The following is an 18,329-nucleotide window of genomic DNA, read 5'->3' as shown; positions in this document are numbered from 1 at the left end:
AATAGCCGAATTGAATCCGTCAGTTAAGGTAAAAATTGTAAAATCCCTCAAGACTCCCATTGCCAGCAATGGCGAGTAGCTAATCCCGAGTAGGATGGACAGGGGTAACAGACAAGACAAGACAGTACATGAGATATGACAAAAAAGCAGGCAAGCATAAAATATAAACGTCACCAGAACACACTGTGACATGATTTTAAACAGAGGACCTTAACGCCTAGGTCTAATGTAACTTTATAAAACTATCCGATTTCCAACATCCCAGGGCCTGAAGTGCTGATGCCGAGAAACCCGCAGCTGCCGCCGAAATTGCGGCTCCGATCCGAAACGGGTGTGTACCAAAATCCTGAGGCAGGAGGACTAAACCTGATACACACCTCTTCCAAACCAACCAAACTGGTATTTGGTAAGCGGAGTCCTGTCCAAATGCATGAGCCATGAACCAGGGACATCCGGCCGTAATAATGCGTAGCACATCGCTAGTGCCACAAGGCAGATCCGTTCATCCTTAGACGCACTCAACGAGATCCACCAACCTTACCAGCCTGGTCGGTCTTTGACCGCCGTATCCTAACACAGCATGGACCTTACATTGACCGAGATATCCGAGAGGAGCATGGTGTCATCAACCCATTTGGAAGATGCCACCGGCTCTGAATACCCGCAAGGCGCCGTGAAAAGCCATTGAAAACGCCAATTGGATCAGGACCACCTCGTACTCGGTAAGAGCAACTCCGTGAACTGCCCCCAATACTGCTGGAAGCAAATGAGCGTCCACAGGTTTCCTACGGTCAGCTACTGGCCGGGAGACCCGTGCCCAACCCTTTAAAGCCTTCATGATCAGAACGCTTTTTGTAAAAAGTCAGGCTGTCCCTTCAACTTACAATAAAAAGCAATGCCTGCCAAAGAGCGCGTAACCGAAGCCCTGGATCTGCCAGCCAAATGGAGACTCCAAATAAAAGAAAGCATCGAACGATACAGACTCTTATCTACCTGCCTGCTGCTACGGGAATAATTTTCCCGTTCATTCCATGCCTGACGGTATGCTCGCAATGTGGAGAAGGCTAGAGACTGTTCTGCTAAGCCCCCCATGCCGGCTTGATCACCTGTCAAAAATAAGAGGGGCAAAGCGCAGCGTCAGAACCAGGGGCCAAACATTGGAATTTAGGCCACTGACAACGTGACAACGCATCAGCTATCTCATTCTCCACCCCAGGAACGTGTCGTGCCTTAAACATGATGTTACAGCGCAAACATGTGAGCACCAGCTGCGCTAGCAAATGCAAAACCAGCAGGGAAGCCGCGCATTTCTGACTGGTCGCATGGACCACGCCCAGGTTGTCGCACCTGATAATGATGCTGCGATTGCGTAACCGTTTCCCCCAGATTTCAAAGGAAACCATTATGGGAAAAGTTCGAGAAGGAGCAAGTCCTTAGTCAAACCCTTTCCCACCCATTCCTCCAGCCAACGACCAACACACCAGGAACCATCGAGGTAGCATCCGAACCCTGTGGCGCCTGCTGCGTCGGTGAACAGCTGCAGCCGCAAATTGTCAGCGGCTGGAGACATCCAACCGAACGCCATTAAAATCCTGAAGAAACGAAACCCAGACAGAGAGGTCCCGCTTAATCTCTGAGGTTAAATGTAGCAAATGTCTCGGTTTAGCGACCCCAGCCGTGGCCCTTCCCAGCTTACGCGGAAAAAACTCTGCCATTGGTATGACCTTACAGGCGAAGTTTAATAGGGCCAGGAGGGATGACAAGCAAGAAGGGCCCTCAATAATGTCCGCAGCAACGGGAACTCCAAAAATGAAAAAACAGTGCTTGCAAAGAAAACAACACATCACTACATCTATCTGAACCGGAAGGGCCGACGCACAGAAAGACATCGAGATAGTGGGCTATCCCATGACCACCGCAAGAAAACTCCACGCATCAGTGTAGAAAAGTGCTAAATTGCTCAAAAAACGCACATGACACAGAACATCCCATAGGCAAGCACTTGTCTATGTAATATCCGTCGTCCAAGCAAAAACCCATAAATCTGAATGACTCTGGGTGTAATGGAAGTAGGCGAAAAGCTGACTCAACATCTATCCTAGCCAACAGTGTGCCCGGATCATAACACCTAACCATGTCCAAAGCTTCGTCAAATGACTGGTACACCACCGAGGAAACCTCAATGGTATGGCATCATTACTGACGAGCCTGGTGGATAAGAGAGATGCCGAATGAGCCTGTATTTTCCTGGAATCTTCTTGGTAACCACACCCACCGGGGAAACAACAAGATACCTAATGGGGGTTTCTGCAAAAAGACCCGCCATGCGCCCTAAGCTAACTTCACCATCGACCCTCTCCCTAAGCATGTGGGGCAACTCAAACGCAGACTTGAAATTCCTAGGGGAGACTGTGTCAACATCCCTGCAAATATGTAAATGAAAACCCTTCTAATAAAATTCTGCGTCCTGCAGGACCGGGTACCAAATCAACCATTTCGCAATCGCTGTGACACGGACAGGGGAAGGAGCTTTACTTAGCCCTAGCGCCTTTTGCTGGCTGAGCAGGTTGCTGCTGGGCACCCACTTTGAAACACTTGGCAGCTGGCTGGTTGCCACCACATCGCAAGCAGAGGTGATGAAAACTACATTTTCGTCCCTGCGTACAGGTATAATTATTAAAAACGAAGCATATGCCCCCAAACGCCTGCTATTGGCCCTGACGAACCAAACTATCAGTTTTGTTCGCGTTGTACCCCTCATACGCAGGACGCAAAGGCTGTGTGACCTCCAGCCATACCTCCACCTCCTTCCAGCCTAGATCCATCACCTGTCTGCCATCTTGCTTGCGATTAAATTCTTCATCGTAAGCGCGCCAAGCCATGACCCTTGCGAATAACTGCATGCTGTGAATTAAATGCAGGTACCTAATGACGTTCAAGTGCTCCTCTGGACGCGTCTCCAAATATCAAGCCAAGAAAATGCAAAAACCGGCCAACCCATTAATTGTAAGACTTGAACGCTTCCAAACCTATTCCGCCCTTTGCCCTAGCTGCTTTAAACGCCTTCTTAGTTTTCTCCGTAAGAGCAAAAATATCCACATAGACTCCCTTGCGTATCTTACTGCGGCAAGTTGCCCTTAAACCTTGCAATACAGCGGTGTTGTCACAGTGAACCCCTGCAGAACCTTCCAAACCCTTCTCTATCAGCTTACGCTTAGGGATGCGTTGCCTACGCCTCGAGCGCCGCCTTGCCTCCAATTTTGCATATTTTGCTGCTCTCTTGCGCACTCTGCCAGCGCTGTCCGCGTTAGAGGTAGAGGAAGCAAAAGAAAATGTCAAAGAACTAGAGTCTGAGAAAGACCCACCTGAACCCTCCGATGTCACGGTATCAGAGGAAAATCCAGACGGCCTTTCTCCGACATCCTCGTCCACAAGCTCCCCTTCGTTGACGACGTCATCTAAAAAAGGGGAAAGGACACCCGCTGCCGCCTCTGCGGCAGGCCACCTAACATCTGCACCGCCCTGACCAGCACCCTGACTCATCGGAAGGGAGGGTGCTGTAGTGACTACACTTTGCTGGACCAAGCTAGGGGCAATAGCTCTCAATGCTTGCGCCAACTGCTCTACCTCCGACCCCCCTTGCGCCCTTGCGGGGTTAACGTTAGCAGGCGCGACATTTTGGCTATACAAATTAACAGCTGGCGGAGCTGCTAAAAATGGGGCAAACACAGCAGCCAGAGTTGGTCAGGCTGACACGATGGCTGAGGGTTCTGGCTGCGCAGCAATGGGGGGAGGGCGACAATACCCAAAACTACAGGGGCTGACTGAGCTGGCGTCATCCCACTAGCACTAGGGCCCTGAGCCCCAGACTCGGTAACAGGAGCTGGGGACAAACTGGCTGTAAAATGGCTGCCCTGTCAACTAAGCCCCACCCCCCGCTCACTAACATGGCGGTCGCCCCGCTGTGAGCGGGGAACGGGGAGGCCCCTAGGTAAGGATGACCCTCTATGAACACTGGGCTCTGCCCTACCTCCCTGCCTGGACCTCCTCCTTTTACCAGAGGTTATGTCCCGGGTGTCGGATGTGAGAGCGCACCCGCGTGCCGCTGACGCGGTGCACTCCCGCCCGTGACTATCTGCTCCTGCAGCAGGATCCACGGCCGGGCCCGGGCTCAGCAGAGCCGGGCACCGGCGCGTACTCCGCCTCCTATCAGCAATGGCGCCGGGGGCACCTAACTGCTCCTGCAGCAGGATCCACGGCCGGGCCCGGGCTCAGCAGAGCCGGGCGCCGGTGCGTACTCCGCCGCCTATCAGCAATGGCGCCGGGGGCACCACCCGCCGCAAACGCGGCAGGGGCCACCCCGCGATGCCGATCCCCGGCAAGAGCCGCGATGGGAACGGAATCTGCCGTGTTCGCGGCAGAGGCCGTTCCCCTACGCTGGTGTGTGCCCCGCGTCCTATCAGCTGCGGCGCCGGGAGCAGGATCCACCTGCAGAAGCCGCTCCACGGCGCCAGCGTGAGCTCTGCTCACATTATGGCCAAACAGAGCGGGCAGGAGGGGGTACGCAGCGGCGGGGACGGGGCATGCATCAAGAGGGACAGGGCCATAAACAGGGGCAGGCTTTAATCAGTGAAAAAAGAGAGATGAAAAATAAACTGTGAAGAAAGAAATGACAGCAGAATAGGGAGAGAGAATACAGCAGGGATAGAGATATACAATAAGAAATAAAGCAAAACAAAAGAAAACAATCACCAATGTAATCAAACTTAAACACTGCTAATCTCTGTCACTGACCAGAATCTGGAACAAAGAGGCTTTGGCCACACTTTTAGCCGACTATATAATGTTCCTGTTACACACCCGCCCCTGCTTGCCATAGGCTAACTCCCACAAGTCATTTGCATACATGCCGGCCCCCATCCTAGAGGTTTAAAACACCTCTTTTCTTATGCAATCTTTCGGTTTCTCTTAGATTAGTACCTTTGACACAAAGGAATTGCTATAAAGTCCTAGATCAGGCACAAAGATACTGTAAGTGATGCAAGCCGTGGCAATTATCCAGCAAAACAGAACCTTGTTTTCTACATTTTCCTGCTAGTAAGATGCATCCGTGATCCTATCCCGCAACACACAGGAACGCCCGTGACACACCAAGGTGCCTGTGCAGAATTTCCCTTTGTGATGTTGTGCATACTTATACAATAAAATGGTTCCCGGGTCTGAATGTACAGATTGGCAATCAGTAAATAGATGCTGCTGTCTTGTACGGCTGATAATCAACAATGCATTGGCCTGAGACATTGTCAGGTGCAGGGATGGACTCATTGATGCAGGAACAGGTTCCTCAACATTCAAAACTTTCCCAATGGTTCCTGCTGGGTGAGAGTGTCACCTGCTCTGCTGTCATTGCTGTGGAGATTGTTACTACAATCAGACTCGCTATAAAACCTGGCTGGAATCCACCCTGTCATGTTATTGGAGACTTTAAGCTGCGTACAAAGTAAATATTCTGCTTACCATATGGTTTGAGTGGAGGCAGACTTCCTGGCCTCGCAAGCTGGCCAGCCTGCGTAAGCTGAGGCTTAAGGCACCCATACATCAGCGACGGATCGCTGCGTTCCTGCGATCACGCAACCCAGCATTGCAGGATCGATGAAATCCAACATATTGGATTTGACAGATATGCCGATCACGATACAAAAATTATCGTGATTGGCACATCGGTGAAATTCAAAATTCAATTTCACAGATCCTGCGATGGATCACGGTACATCGATGGCATTTCCGATCTGATCGCAGGAACACGAGATCGGACTCCTGAAGTATAGGGGTCTTTACTCAGCTGGCTGGTGCAGCACAACATCGATAGTCACGATGATTATCCCAGGGTGCAATGTTGGTCGCAGAGCTGGGATCGCAGGAGGAGTCTCTTCATTTCAAGCACCTTCTGCAGTATTTGAATTTTAGCAGGACGCAATTGCAAAGTCTCTTTTATGTGGCTCTGTAACTCCGAGCGCTGCTCAATCAGACCCTAAGGACACTGCTTTGTGTTTCTCCTGTGTTTTTCAGCCTAATTATATCAATCATACGGAGGTAAAGCTGTAGCACACAGCACAGGTGACATATGTTTATTTACACAGGGTCTCTTCCAAAAGTGCTTACTACATGCGGTGTGAGAGTGATACATGAGTATTAATGTTCATGTAATATCTCAGCAATATCTCCCAGTATAAATGGTTCCCTCACGTCCACTGTTACAATTGCAAAAATTGTTGAAATGAATAATAAAACTTTATTATTTCCAATTAAAATCATTCTAGACCCCTATCTACAGGGAAATGTTTGATAAAAAAATTGACAGAAGTGCGATTAAAGTGAAAAAACTGTATTATAACAGAATGTGTGATAATAACATGATAGTGCTTCCCTTATATTTTGATTACATACAAATAAGAACGTAGGAGGTAATAACATGACCAATATGCCCTGTTATACCCCTTTCACACCAAGCAGATAAGCCGAGTTATTGCTGGGGCAAGCTGGCCCCACCCGGGTCCTGGCTCAGTGTGAAAGGCACAACCCGTGTTGAGAGTCCTGAGTCCATCCCAGGCCCGCAACCTGGGTCGTGACCAGGATTTATCCCGTATCCGACCAGGGTAGGCTGTAGTGTGAAAGGTGCGACCCGGATTATTCAACCTGGGTTACAGAAAAAGGATTTCATTGGCGGTTCATGAGCACTGACGCCCACTTTTCATGACATATCTTCGTGAGCCTGCAACAAAACGTAACAAGGTGCAGTGTGAAAGCGGTCTGAGGAGATGTAACATGGGTTCAGTATCCTGTTTTGGACCCGGGATTTTGGTGTGAAAGGGGTATTAATCTCAGTTTTAGGGTCTGATTCAGTAAGAATCGCTATTGCGATCGCAGCAGCAATTACGTGCGCAGTCTCACTGCAAAAATATGCTAATGATTGTAATCACTATGCCGTCGCAGCCTAACATAAGGACGCCCACATTACCTTACACACACATCCGTAATACTTTGCAAGACTGCAAAACCATCAGTAACATGGAGTAACATCGGAGCCTCACGCACACTTGCACGAGGTCTGACCTTACTCAGAAATTTCTAACCTCATTGCACGCAGTGATAGCTCGGGCTGCATATGGCATCGCAGTGGCTAATTTATAAACGCCCCTGCAACGTTTTCCAAACGTACTGACATGACTGCGGTGCCGGATATTCAAATTCCACGCTCGCATTGTGTGGCATAAGGACGCCCTCTATGTCTTAGTGAGCTGCGGCACTGAGCGCTCACTAGTGTATAAAGACGCCCCCTTTCCCCTCGCAACACACGTCATCTCCTGGATTTGTTTGATTAATCGGTAACATCGAGAGCCATCGGAGCTGCTCGCAGCCCTTGAGGTAGCCTTTCCCCGCCACAAGCACTGCGATCAGCGCTGGCTGAAATACATGGAGGTGACGTGTACAATGACGCCACTTTGCTAATTATGCACGCCCTTTAAACGGCGTTTTGTTGGCCTGACACGCCTGCGTTCGCAACAGCACTCCCCCGTTCACGAGCACCTTCCCCTGTTACCACCCACAAACGGCGCTATCTGTCACTCAAAGCAGCGACCTGGCTTTGTGCTACGAGCGCACGATTCCCCATCACAGTGGCTGGCTTACGCATGCGCACTGCGACTTATACGCATGTGCACTGAGCAACAATCGCACGGCAGCGAGCGATCGCTCCTCAGCGAACGGGTCTGAATCAGGTCCTAAATCTGTATGGTGTTCTGTGAATGCTGGTACTGTGAGGGACTGCAGCCTGTGTATACAGTATAATCCTTTTATTCTCCGTTCTCTCAGTAACACACGACCTATGTAATAATTTGTTATATCAATAAAATGACAGTTATCATCCTAGGACCTGATTGTGAGCCCCACGCAAAAGCGCCCGTAGCAGCGACTATTGGCGGTCGCCTACCTGTGACTTTATGGACATGCCGCTACATATCCTTCCATCGTGTACATCTGCGCAGCCGAACGTACAAGGACTGCGACGCCCGCTCTCTGCGCCTGTACAGGTATTAATACCAAGTGGTGCATCCTTACATGCTTCCATCTGTCGCACCATCGAGACTTGCACCAGCCCCTATGGCAGGTGCGGAGTCCATGTATGGCCTTCTATGTGTACCACTATCACCGACACGCTTGTAACACTCCCATAAGGCAGACAATCTTCGCGCAAGCGCTAAAACGCCGCTCTGTCACGACCAGGAACGCCCACTACATTTTCAATACACTTCTCTCTGTGCTTGCCTGAAATTAGAGCTGTGACTCTGCACGGATACAATCAAAACGCAAGCGCAGAGCGATTTAGAGTCGCATGAGCAGTAACAAGAAAACGCTTCGCTACCTCCGATATCAGCTGTGCCTACACTTCCCAATCAAACCCCATATGTCTAAACTGAATGGCAGACCCATAAGGGGTTATTCAGTTAACCACTAGTTGGATTGGCACGAGTCTATGCAGCCATATTGTATTCTGCACTCACAGTAGCCCGGGACTCATGGGCTGCGTCAATCATCTCAGAGTCTGGAGAGACTCCTAAGTGACCTCATACTCTTAAGCTGGCCACACATCTAAAGATTATCTGTCCAACCAGCCAACTAGTTGATTGGTTGGAATGAAAATATGGTAATGTATACAATCAGCAATTTGTTCCCAAACGCTAGAAAATGGACCAAAACAGTTGTTTGAACAAATAGTTTAGATCAAACATTTAACAAACTTGTCTGAATGACCATATTCATCTGTTTTCTGCCATTTAGGAGCAAATTGCTGATCATCAGTTACTCCCATACGTTACCAGATTTTCATTCCAACCAATCAACAAGTTGGCTGGTTGGATGTAAGTTGGTCTAGTGTGTGGCCAGCTTTAGAGAATAACAGTTTGCTTGAGAGATTACATTTTGGACTCAGGGCACGATTCAGACCCGCTCGCTATATACGTTCGCAGTCAGCCATCAGTTGCCAAAGTATGCAAATCCCGCGATCACACGGCAAGACATTAGCACGCCCACTATGTCTTGGCGTGCGATCGCGGTGTGTATTTAGACGCCCACCAGCCTGTCATAAGACGCCCACTATCCCTTAGTAACACACGTCATCTCCAGGAAGTGTATGCAACAATCAGTAACATCGAGTAACATCGGACCTATACGCAGCGCTTGTGGCTGACCATACTCTACTACAAGCACTGCGAGTGTTGCTGTGTGTAGTTCAGCCATGTGACATGTACTATGACGCTGCATCTTAATTATGCACGCCCTTGAAACAGCGTTAAGACGCACAGACACGCCTGCTCATGCGCCACCGCACCCCCGTTTCCATTGACCAACCCATCACCACCCACAAACGGCTCATCCTGTCACTCATTCTAGCAAGGTCTCTATGAACAGGGTGCAAATGCTTCCCAATCGCATAGACTAGTTCGCGCACGCGCACGCGCACTGCATCTTATGCACATGTGCACATTTCAAACATCGGCAGGCTACGTGCGAATGCAGCCTAGCAAGCGGTTCTTAATCGGGCCCTGAGAGCCCTGAGTACCCCCACTTTGCACTTTTTCACCCACATTTTCAAAGTGCTTTTTTGGGTGTTCCTCACTTTTTATGGGGGGGGGGGGAATGGTTTGACGCAGTTATCCTTTGGGGGACTGTCCCAAGGGTGCTGAGTGGTTTCCCCACCTTTGCACCCCAAAATAGCGATGTTGCACTTTTTTTCTCCCCTAATCAGAGGCGAATCTTTTTCTCCTGTTACAATGCATTGTGTTTTCGCGTACGCGAAAAGCGGATGGAATTGAATACGGAGATACTTTTCAGACAGGTGAAAAGTCGCAATCGGCGATACTTTTTCACGGATCTCAGCTTTTCGTTTCTAATTGAATACCGCCCTTGGTCTGCATACTCACCTATAGATATATCTGTCCAATCTGTCTGGTGGGAAGGAAAATCTGGTGCGTTTTTCAGTGTTTGATAGCAAATTCCTATTGTTACTTGCTCCCATACTGTACATTACCAGATATTCCTTCCCACCAGACAGATTGGGCAGATATATCTGCAGGTGTGTACGCAGCCTTAGCAAATTAGCACTCCTCAATTCCATGAATACTAGACCAGCCCACAGATTGGCTGCCTGCACAGTGTGTGGATGACTGATGCACTTCTAGTCCTGCTGTTTGGATCATTAATAGCTGGAGGATGAATAATAATATAATTTTATTCCATTCAGAGAAAAAGTAGGTTAAAAATTGCTGATTTCTGTAAAGCGATTGGTGCTCGGGCCCACGAGTCGTCTCCAGTTCCCTAGTTCTTCTTACTCCGTTTAATGGTCATTCCCAGTAGTTTCACAATTCAGCGATGTCTTAGTCCGTGCCCAGGTCACAGTCAAAGCTTCAGCTGGGAGATGTTGAGCAAGGATGCGGCAAGTCTGTGAACAAAAGTATCGATTAGCTGGTCGTAGAAACAGAGGGATAATGTATGCAAATGACTGTAAGGTGAACTTCTGGCCTACACAAAGGGGAAGGGAGGAGGCAGCTGCTTTGGGGGCTCATCTCATTTTTGTGGAAATCCTGAATCACCCCCCTGAGCTGCGTTTGGGTAGAGATCAGTGACTCGTGGTGACGTCTTTCTCCAAACACATCAAACGCAGAATGAAATAGCTTTAGACATAGACTCTAATTCTCACAAATTTACAAATATGGGGGCTCGGGTAGAGTTTGATGCAATTTACACCAAAAACTTAGCCATAAAAAATTATAATTACCATAGTATTCACAGTCGCAGGCACCTTAAGAAGTCTGTAACTGCATATTACGTTTACTCTCTGTATATTATGAATCTTGCTCCGGGGGAATCGGGGAGGGTGCCTCTTAGGAGGTGTATATTCAGCTAATTCCCTTCTGCATAGGATGTAAGGAACGTTACAACACCATTAATTCCCTCCCAGTAGCGCTTCTCTACGTTCCGTATATGTGGAAGACATCACACAGATTAGTTTTCTGGGTGGGGGAAGGGGTTGTGTCTGGCGGTCACCCTACAATAAATGTTCCCTATGTATCCAGGATGTTAAATTAGAACAAAAGACGATCCCGCACTAGAGAATTATCTCGTGGAATATTGTATGAGCTTGATTGTCAAATATTTATGTTGTTATAATTTGTTAGATTTCCTTCCTTTCCAGGTATCAATATATATATATTTATATATATATATATATATATATATATACATACACACCTCTATATGTAGGTTCTCCTTACTGTTACCAATCCACCAATGAAATCAGAGGACTATATACCTGGATGGTGCTTCCGATTACTCTATACAGTATGTTGCATGGATTATAAACAAAAAGGAAGAAAAATGTAGAGTTATTTAATTCGGTGCACTCTGTACGCTCTTATGTTCCACAGAATATTCTGACATGTAATATGTGTTAAAATATTAATCTTTATTGTTTATATTTATTAAAATATTACATTTTTAGGGACACCAATACGGCGAAATATTAATAAAAATTTGAAAAATTCTCAAAGAAGAGAACAAAACAAAATAAATGTAAATGATATCAAGGAATAAAGTGAATCAAAAAGGTTTTCCAAGTACCGCTGTCTAATTATTGGATGAATATTATGTAGCAAATCTCTCTTGGATAATATTATATGTCCCAGACCTATACTTTGGTTTATTTGTGCGTGTGATCTATTAAATAAATATGTTTCACACCACGGGTATCATTTATACAACTTAGGTTATATCACTGGGCAATAATCTGTATTTCTATTATTCAGATGTATTCTTCCTATGTCGTGAAGGGCTTCTAATGTAACAGAAGTTGTAGCAAATAACTTCTAGCAGTTAGTCTGTATCAGTATCTCTAAACTCCTGTACTGCTGCCGGACAGTTTCTATATTAATTCCATCTGTCTTTATCTCTGTAACATATAGTATTAATCCACTACTGTGATATATTAAGGTAAAACACAAATAATGATAAATTAGAATATGAGATGGCCTTTAAACTCTATTTGATTTCTTGTATATATCACCTGTGCTGTAAACTATATATGTAGTGATATCAACCAATCAATTAGATGCTATCATGTACAGTCAGGTGCATAAATATTGGGACATTGACAGAATTTTCATATTTTGGCCTCTATTCACCACCACAATGGCTTTAAAATGAAACAAACAAGATGTGATTTACCTGCAGACTTTCAGATTTAATTTGAGGGTAATTACATCCAAATCAGGTGAACGGTGTAGGAATTACAACGGTTTCTATATGTGCCTCCCACTGTTTAAGGGGCCAAAAGTAATGGGACAAACTAAACAATCCTAAATCTAACTTTCACTTTTTAATACTTTGTTGCAAATCCTTTGCAGGCAATCACAGCCTGAAGTCTGGAACGCATAGACATCACCATATGCTGGGTTTCATCCCTGGTGATGCTCTGCCAGGCCTCTACTGCAAATGTCTTATAAGTGATCACATACATCTGTCCCGCATTGAATGACAGAAGCTACGTGTCTTCTGTCATTCTCACGGGCCGCCAGCCAATCATAGGCGGCTCTACAGTTAGCGGCCGCTGATTGGCTGTGACCCACGTGGCTGACAGTAAACACCATGTGGGCACAGCCAATCAGCGGCCGCAAAACTCTGATTGGCTGGTGGCCTCGGAGAATGACAGAAGCCTTGTGTCTTCTGTCATTCTGTGCCGTATAGATGTATGTGATAAGACAGACATCTATACATGTCCGAAATGGATCAGGGACTCGGTTTGTTTTTTTGCCAAGACCCATGGAGTCTGCTGGGGAAGGGGACTGACCTGCACCAGGAATTGTACTTGGACAAGGAGACGGGAACATAAGGTAGAAGGTAAGAGTGTGTTAGGTGTGTAATAAACTTGTAAAATTTACGGGGTGTGTATACTGTGTTTTTTTGACAACTTTTTTTTACAGTGGGGTACGGGTGCCAACCGCCTACTGGCACTTGTAGTTCCACAAGTGCCAAAGGCCCGGCACGCTGGCACCTGTAGTTCCACTGTAAAAAACAACAGTTTTCATCTATTCTTTAAACTATTACCCCTGCACCCACCGTTCAGGGATGCAGGGAAGAGCCACCCCCCCCTATTTTTAAAACCAGGACTGGCTCAGAAGCCCAGTGCTGATTCATAAAATATGGGGTGAACCCTACTAAATTTTTCCCCCATATTTTAAGAACCAGGACTGTCTCAGGAGCCAGGGGGGGCCCTACATCATTTTTTATTTTTTTTTAACATTAACCATTTACATTGCTATTACAGGCAGAAACATACACAGATAAGTGTTATCTGTGTATGTTTCTGCCTGTAATAACAATAAAAAAAACAAAAACAAAATCAATAAATTTTAAAAATGTCACGACCGAGTTATTGAGTCCTGGGGACAGAGCCCCTGGTAGACTCTTCTCCAATGACAAATGTAGGTAGGAAATTATTTCAGGTGTCACGCTCCTCCAATATAAAGGTATATGATAAATCCAGGGGGCTCACATGGGCTGTGTATAGGAGCATATATATATATATATATCTATCTATCATCATCAGGCCTATGTGTCTGTCTAGTGACATCTTTCTCAAACTCGGTTCTCATTTCGACACAATCCCCCCCCAAAAACTGGCGCACAGGTGAGTCCATCACTAACTGTCACAATTTAAATATCCACAGGTGATCTGGAAGACGGTAATTACATCGACATTCAGGTTGTCTGCACCAGCATGTCGACATGGTCATCACAGTATGTCGACTTTGTGAGTTTTGACAGTCATAATGTTGACAGTACATGTCAGTGTTAGGGTTACTGTAGGTTGAGGGTAGAGATGTGCGCTGACCCCCGTATTTTGGATTTGGATAAAGATTGATAAAAATCGATAAAAAAACAGCTAAAATGTCCGAATCCAAACTCCGGGTTCAGTTTTTAAATCTGAGAACCAACAAAAGATCCGAACCTTGACCCTGTTCTACTCGGAACCTCTAAATCCAGGTGTGTTCAGATTTCAGAAATCTGGATCCGCACATCTCTAGTTGAGGGTTAAAATGAGTATTAAACTGCGGTTAGGGCTTAAATAATGTAAAAACGCTATGTCAACATGCCGACTGTCAACCTACACAATGTAAATTTGATTACCATGTTTTCATTATGACCATGTCCCATACTGAGGCAGATAGGAATGATCCCACTTCAATTTGAAAAAAAGTTTGTATGTAACTGAATTTAATTTGTACTTGCATTTTGCATTTCTGTCACTTTTACTAATCATATGCTTTGTTACTCCTGGCGTAAATACAGGCTCATTTTACACCTGCGCTTTTGACGTAAAACGCATCCAGCTCTGCAGAAGCCCGAGATGTTTGCACGGTGGCATCAGGGGCAATGGGGGAGGCTTATGAAAGACGTGCACATTACTGTCGGGGAATACAGTGTAGTTATGCATGCAGAGCGCACATATGGAGGATATGAATTCTCAGGCCCCCGGGAGCATAATCAGATGGATGAATGGAAACATAAACAAACTCAGACCAAGAATCAGACATCTAAGCCACCGATGAGTGACAGAAAATTCCTCAACACATTTCATTACACAAGCTGTGGAACCAACAATGCACCAGAGGGCTGATCAGATTATAGATAGCAGTGGACAGATACAAAACCAAATCATGTTGTGTAATCTGTGAAAGTGCATGCAGACTGAGGTGAGGGCAAAAGCAAGCGCCAGCAGCCGGACAGCTCCAGCACACCTACCCATGGTGCTGGGGTCTGACTTAGGCCATGAAGTCGCAAGCAGCATTGATAACCTGGTGTCACACAGTCAGACTCTGGTGGCGGTCACCCAATGAGAAAACTCCAGCAGCTTCTCAGGTGGTATCAATGTTCCCTTGGCACCCACCCACCTCAAGAACCAGTTACCTTCAATCAGTAAGGCATACACAACTTGACAGAGATAAAGGGGACTTGATGTTGGGGAGGCGTCACGCTCCAGACACTTAAATCCACCTTTTTATCTCTCCAGTGCCTGCTGAGGTCAGCTTGCGCTGTGCATCGCTCCCGGATAGCACAGAGGTCCGCTCATGCTGCACATTGCTCCCGGCTGTTCTGAGGTCTGTCTGTGCTGCTCCTGCCCCGTCTGCTCAGTGTCCTGTCGCTGAGCATGGAGATGGCTCTCCGCAGTCACTTGCTTACAGCGTGTGTCCCCAGCATAATGGTATACATGCTGCATGCCATAGTTCCCTCCAGAACAACAGTTTGGGCGCAGCCATGCTCCCTAACCAGCTGATCGCAGCACCCAATCTCTGGGGTTCCACCCTTATAAATTCCAATCCCTGACTTACCTTCAATGCCAGTACAACGTTGCGTCTTCTGAAGTTACAGCTCAGTACTGAGCTCCCAGGTACTCTGTATCTGAACGGTCTCTGGCCCTGATTCAGAGCCGGACGCTCTTTGTGAGCGCTCGCTCTGAATCAGGGCGTTTTATTTTTTTTTACCCCCCCGCTTCCAGGCCTCTCGCTAAGCTGTGGGTGACCACCCACAGCTTTAGCGGGTGGCCTGGCGATGGTCGAGATTATCACGACCATCGGGCTTGCGATGAGACCCTTGTAGTAGGGTCTCGTCCACCGCAAGCCCCAGTGAACTTCCTGCTCTATTAGAGCAGGAAGTTCACTACTGACATCACTGGTGATGTCAGTAGGGCCGCCCACAAACGACAGGCGTTCCTTCAGGAACGCCTCTGTTTGCCCAGCCACCCCCCCTGCACACCTACAAAACGGGGCGAGCTGTCAATCACAATCGACAGCCACCCCATCTTGTAGTGAGTCCCGCAGTGAGTGAAAATTCACTCGCTACGGGGCTCGCGCATGCGCAGTGCGCACGCCGCGTGTGCACTGCCCGGCCATTGACCCACTTGCGAACGCTATGCGCTCGTGAGTGGGTCTGAATCAGGCCTTCAGTCCGTTAGATCCGCTTCCTAGATCTGGTAAACAAATCTCCTATACCATCTTGCACACCAGTCTGGTTTTACCACTGAGACTTGTTCTTACAGCAACCATTGATTCCAGCCGATACCTCCAATCATCGGTCTCATCCGATGCTTCCAATATCAGACCCTTATCAATTAAGTTCCTCAATTCATCATCATCGGTCCCAACCGATCAATTTAATCAATTCATCAACATCAGACTCTTATCAATTAAGGGCCTGATTCAGACCCACTCGCGAGCGGCTGTCCGCTCGCAAGTGGGTCGATGTTCTGGACTGAGCATGCGCACGACGGAGGGAGCTCCGTCGTGCGCATGCGCCAGATGCGACGAGCGAAGGAAAGTCCTTCGCTCGTTGTGTCTCATCAAAGGGGGCGTGCTGTCGATGTTGATTGACAGCGCGCCCCCTTTGGTAGGCGTGCCGGGGGCGTGCCTCCCTGACGGGGGCGTTCCCACGGGAACGCCTCCCGTCAGAAGCCGGCCCACTGACATCACTAGTGATGTCAGTGGGAGTGATTTTGGCTCTGATAGAGCCAAAATCACTCTGGAGCTTGCGGTTGAAAACCTCAACCGCAGGCTCCGGCTCGCAGTTTCGATGGTCGCGACCATCGCGGCCATCAAAATGCACGCTCGTATAGCCTGTGGGTGGTGACCCACAGCTATACGAGCGTCCAGGAGGACGCTCCATTTTCATGGAGGCCGGCCCTCATTCAGAGCGTGCGCTCTGCTCAGAGCATACGGCTCTGAATGAGGGCCTAAGTTCTTCAATTCACCAACATCAGTGCCAACCGATCAAGTTCATAAATCCATTAATATCGGACTCATATCAATTAAGTTCTTCAATTCTTCAACATTGGTCTCAAACCGATCAAGTTCAACAATTTTTCAGTCCATCAAGTTCTTCATATCATCAACATTGGTCTCAAACCGATCCAGCTCTCAATAATAGCATCATCAGCCCCAATCCGATTCTGCTCATTCATTTAGTATATATTCAGGTCCAATCCAACCTGCTGTTCAATAAAGACTTTCTATTCCTGTTCTCGCCTTTGGTCCCATCATCCACTGCCGTATCTCTATCTCCTCACATCTATACATGAGGAGGTCCTGGCTCAAACCACCTAAGTTCCTCCATGCCTCTCAAATCTCCTCTTCAGTCTCCCACGCCAACCCAAAACCAACCCTCAGGCATGACAGGAGGTGGATAAAAAGGACTGTAGGGCTGTTCAGTCCTTTTTACCCAACCCTAGCTGTGCGCCATTGTGCCACCTACTGCCCCGACAGAAGACCTGTGGAGGAAAGCATGGAATGGATGGCTGTATGGTACAGAAATGGGATCACGCACAAGCCACCCTCCCCCCATCATCCTAAACTCTGCATAGTCCGGAAGTGTGTACACTTGGTCAAGCTGACACCACAAATTCCCCTAGGCATCTATATAGGTCCATGACCAAAAGCAAAGCTCCGAGATTGACTTAGTGAGTGGACACTGATTAGACAACAATAAAGTAAAGTAACAAGTAAGAGCTAATTCCCTTTAGCATAGAGGGAAGTGTCCCCCACCTGTCACCACAAATATGGGGGTTTGACTTTCCAATGTGAAGGCTGCTGGGTGTTAATTTGGTATTCACGTTTGTCAGGAAGTATGTGGGTACTGGTCCATTCACTTACAATACTTTTTGGCGAGCTGACATTCACAAAGTTTTGCTGATGTGTGCCAAACGCTTTGATAGTAATCTGTAGCTTCAAGTCAGGGTCAGGAGGATGACAGGGGAATTGTCAGTCTGTGGTAAGGGGGGTGGTGGTGGGGGGGGTACCCAACATATTTACATTAGACTGTGTGCCCAGGAGACCACAAGAGTATTTACAAACTCCATGGGCCTAGGGCTGCCAAGGAGGCACGAGGCCCAATATTTACAGTAGGGTATAACTGTATCCTCCCAATGGCTTACCAGTGTTTGCCTGAAAAGTGACACCTGAGACAAATAACACTTTGATCTTATTTGCTGATTTGTTTTACCATTCAGTCATATGCCATGTTTAGGAAACTAATTGGACATAGGTGGCAATATTGTAAAATAATTAGCAGGGTCCATTTTGTTGAGGTGGCAGGCTAGTCCAGGGGCCTGAGGTGGCCTATCCCCCCTCCCCTGGGCAGGTCCCATAATGGATTCCCTGTAGTAGCCTCCTATTTGTTTATGTTCTAATAGGAGGAGGCCTGGCTAGATGACCTAGGCACTGCTG

At 47.4% G+C, this 18,329-nt stretch overlaps 1 protein-coding gene across 1 annotated transcript in view; it reads right to left on the bottom strand.

Moving 5' to 3' along the window:
• Positions 1-10,302: 10,302 nt before the first annotated feature.
• LOC148521391 (uncharacterized) overlaps positions 10,303-18,329 on the bottom strand; it is a 106,292-nt gene continuing 98,265 nt past the window's right edge. Inside the window, exon 4 of the mRNA XM_088475214.1 lies at positions 10,303-10,498. Within this exon, the coding sequence (XP_088331340.1) occupies positions 10,394-10,498 (105 nt within the window). The 3' untranslated portion in view covers positions 10,303-10,393. The remainder of the gene's footprint in view (positions 10,499-18,329) is intronic.

This window comes from Taudactylus pleione, unplaced genomic scaffold, assembly GCF_031769625.1.
Source record: "Taudactylus pleione unplaced genomic scaffold, aTauple2 ptg000168l, whole genome shotgun sequence".
In the NCBI taxonomy this organism is placed as follows: Eukaryota; Metazoa; Chordata; class Amphibia; order Anura; family Myobatrachidae; genus Taudactylus; species Taudactylus pleione.
This window is presented reverse-complemented; position numbering and strand designations above follow the sequence as displayed.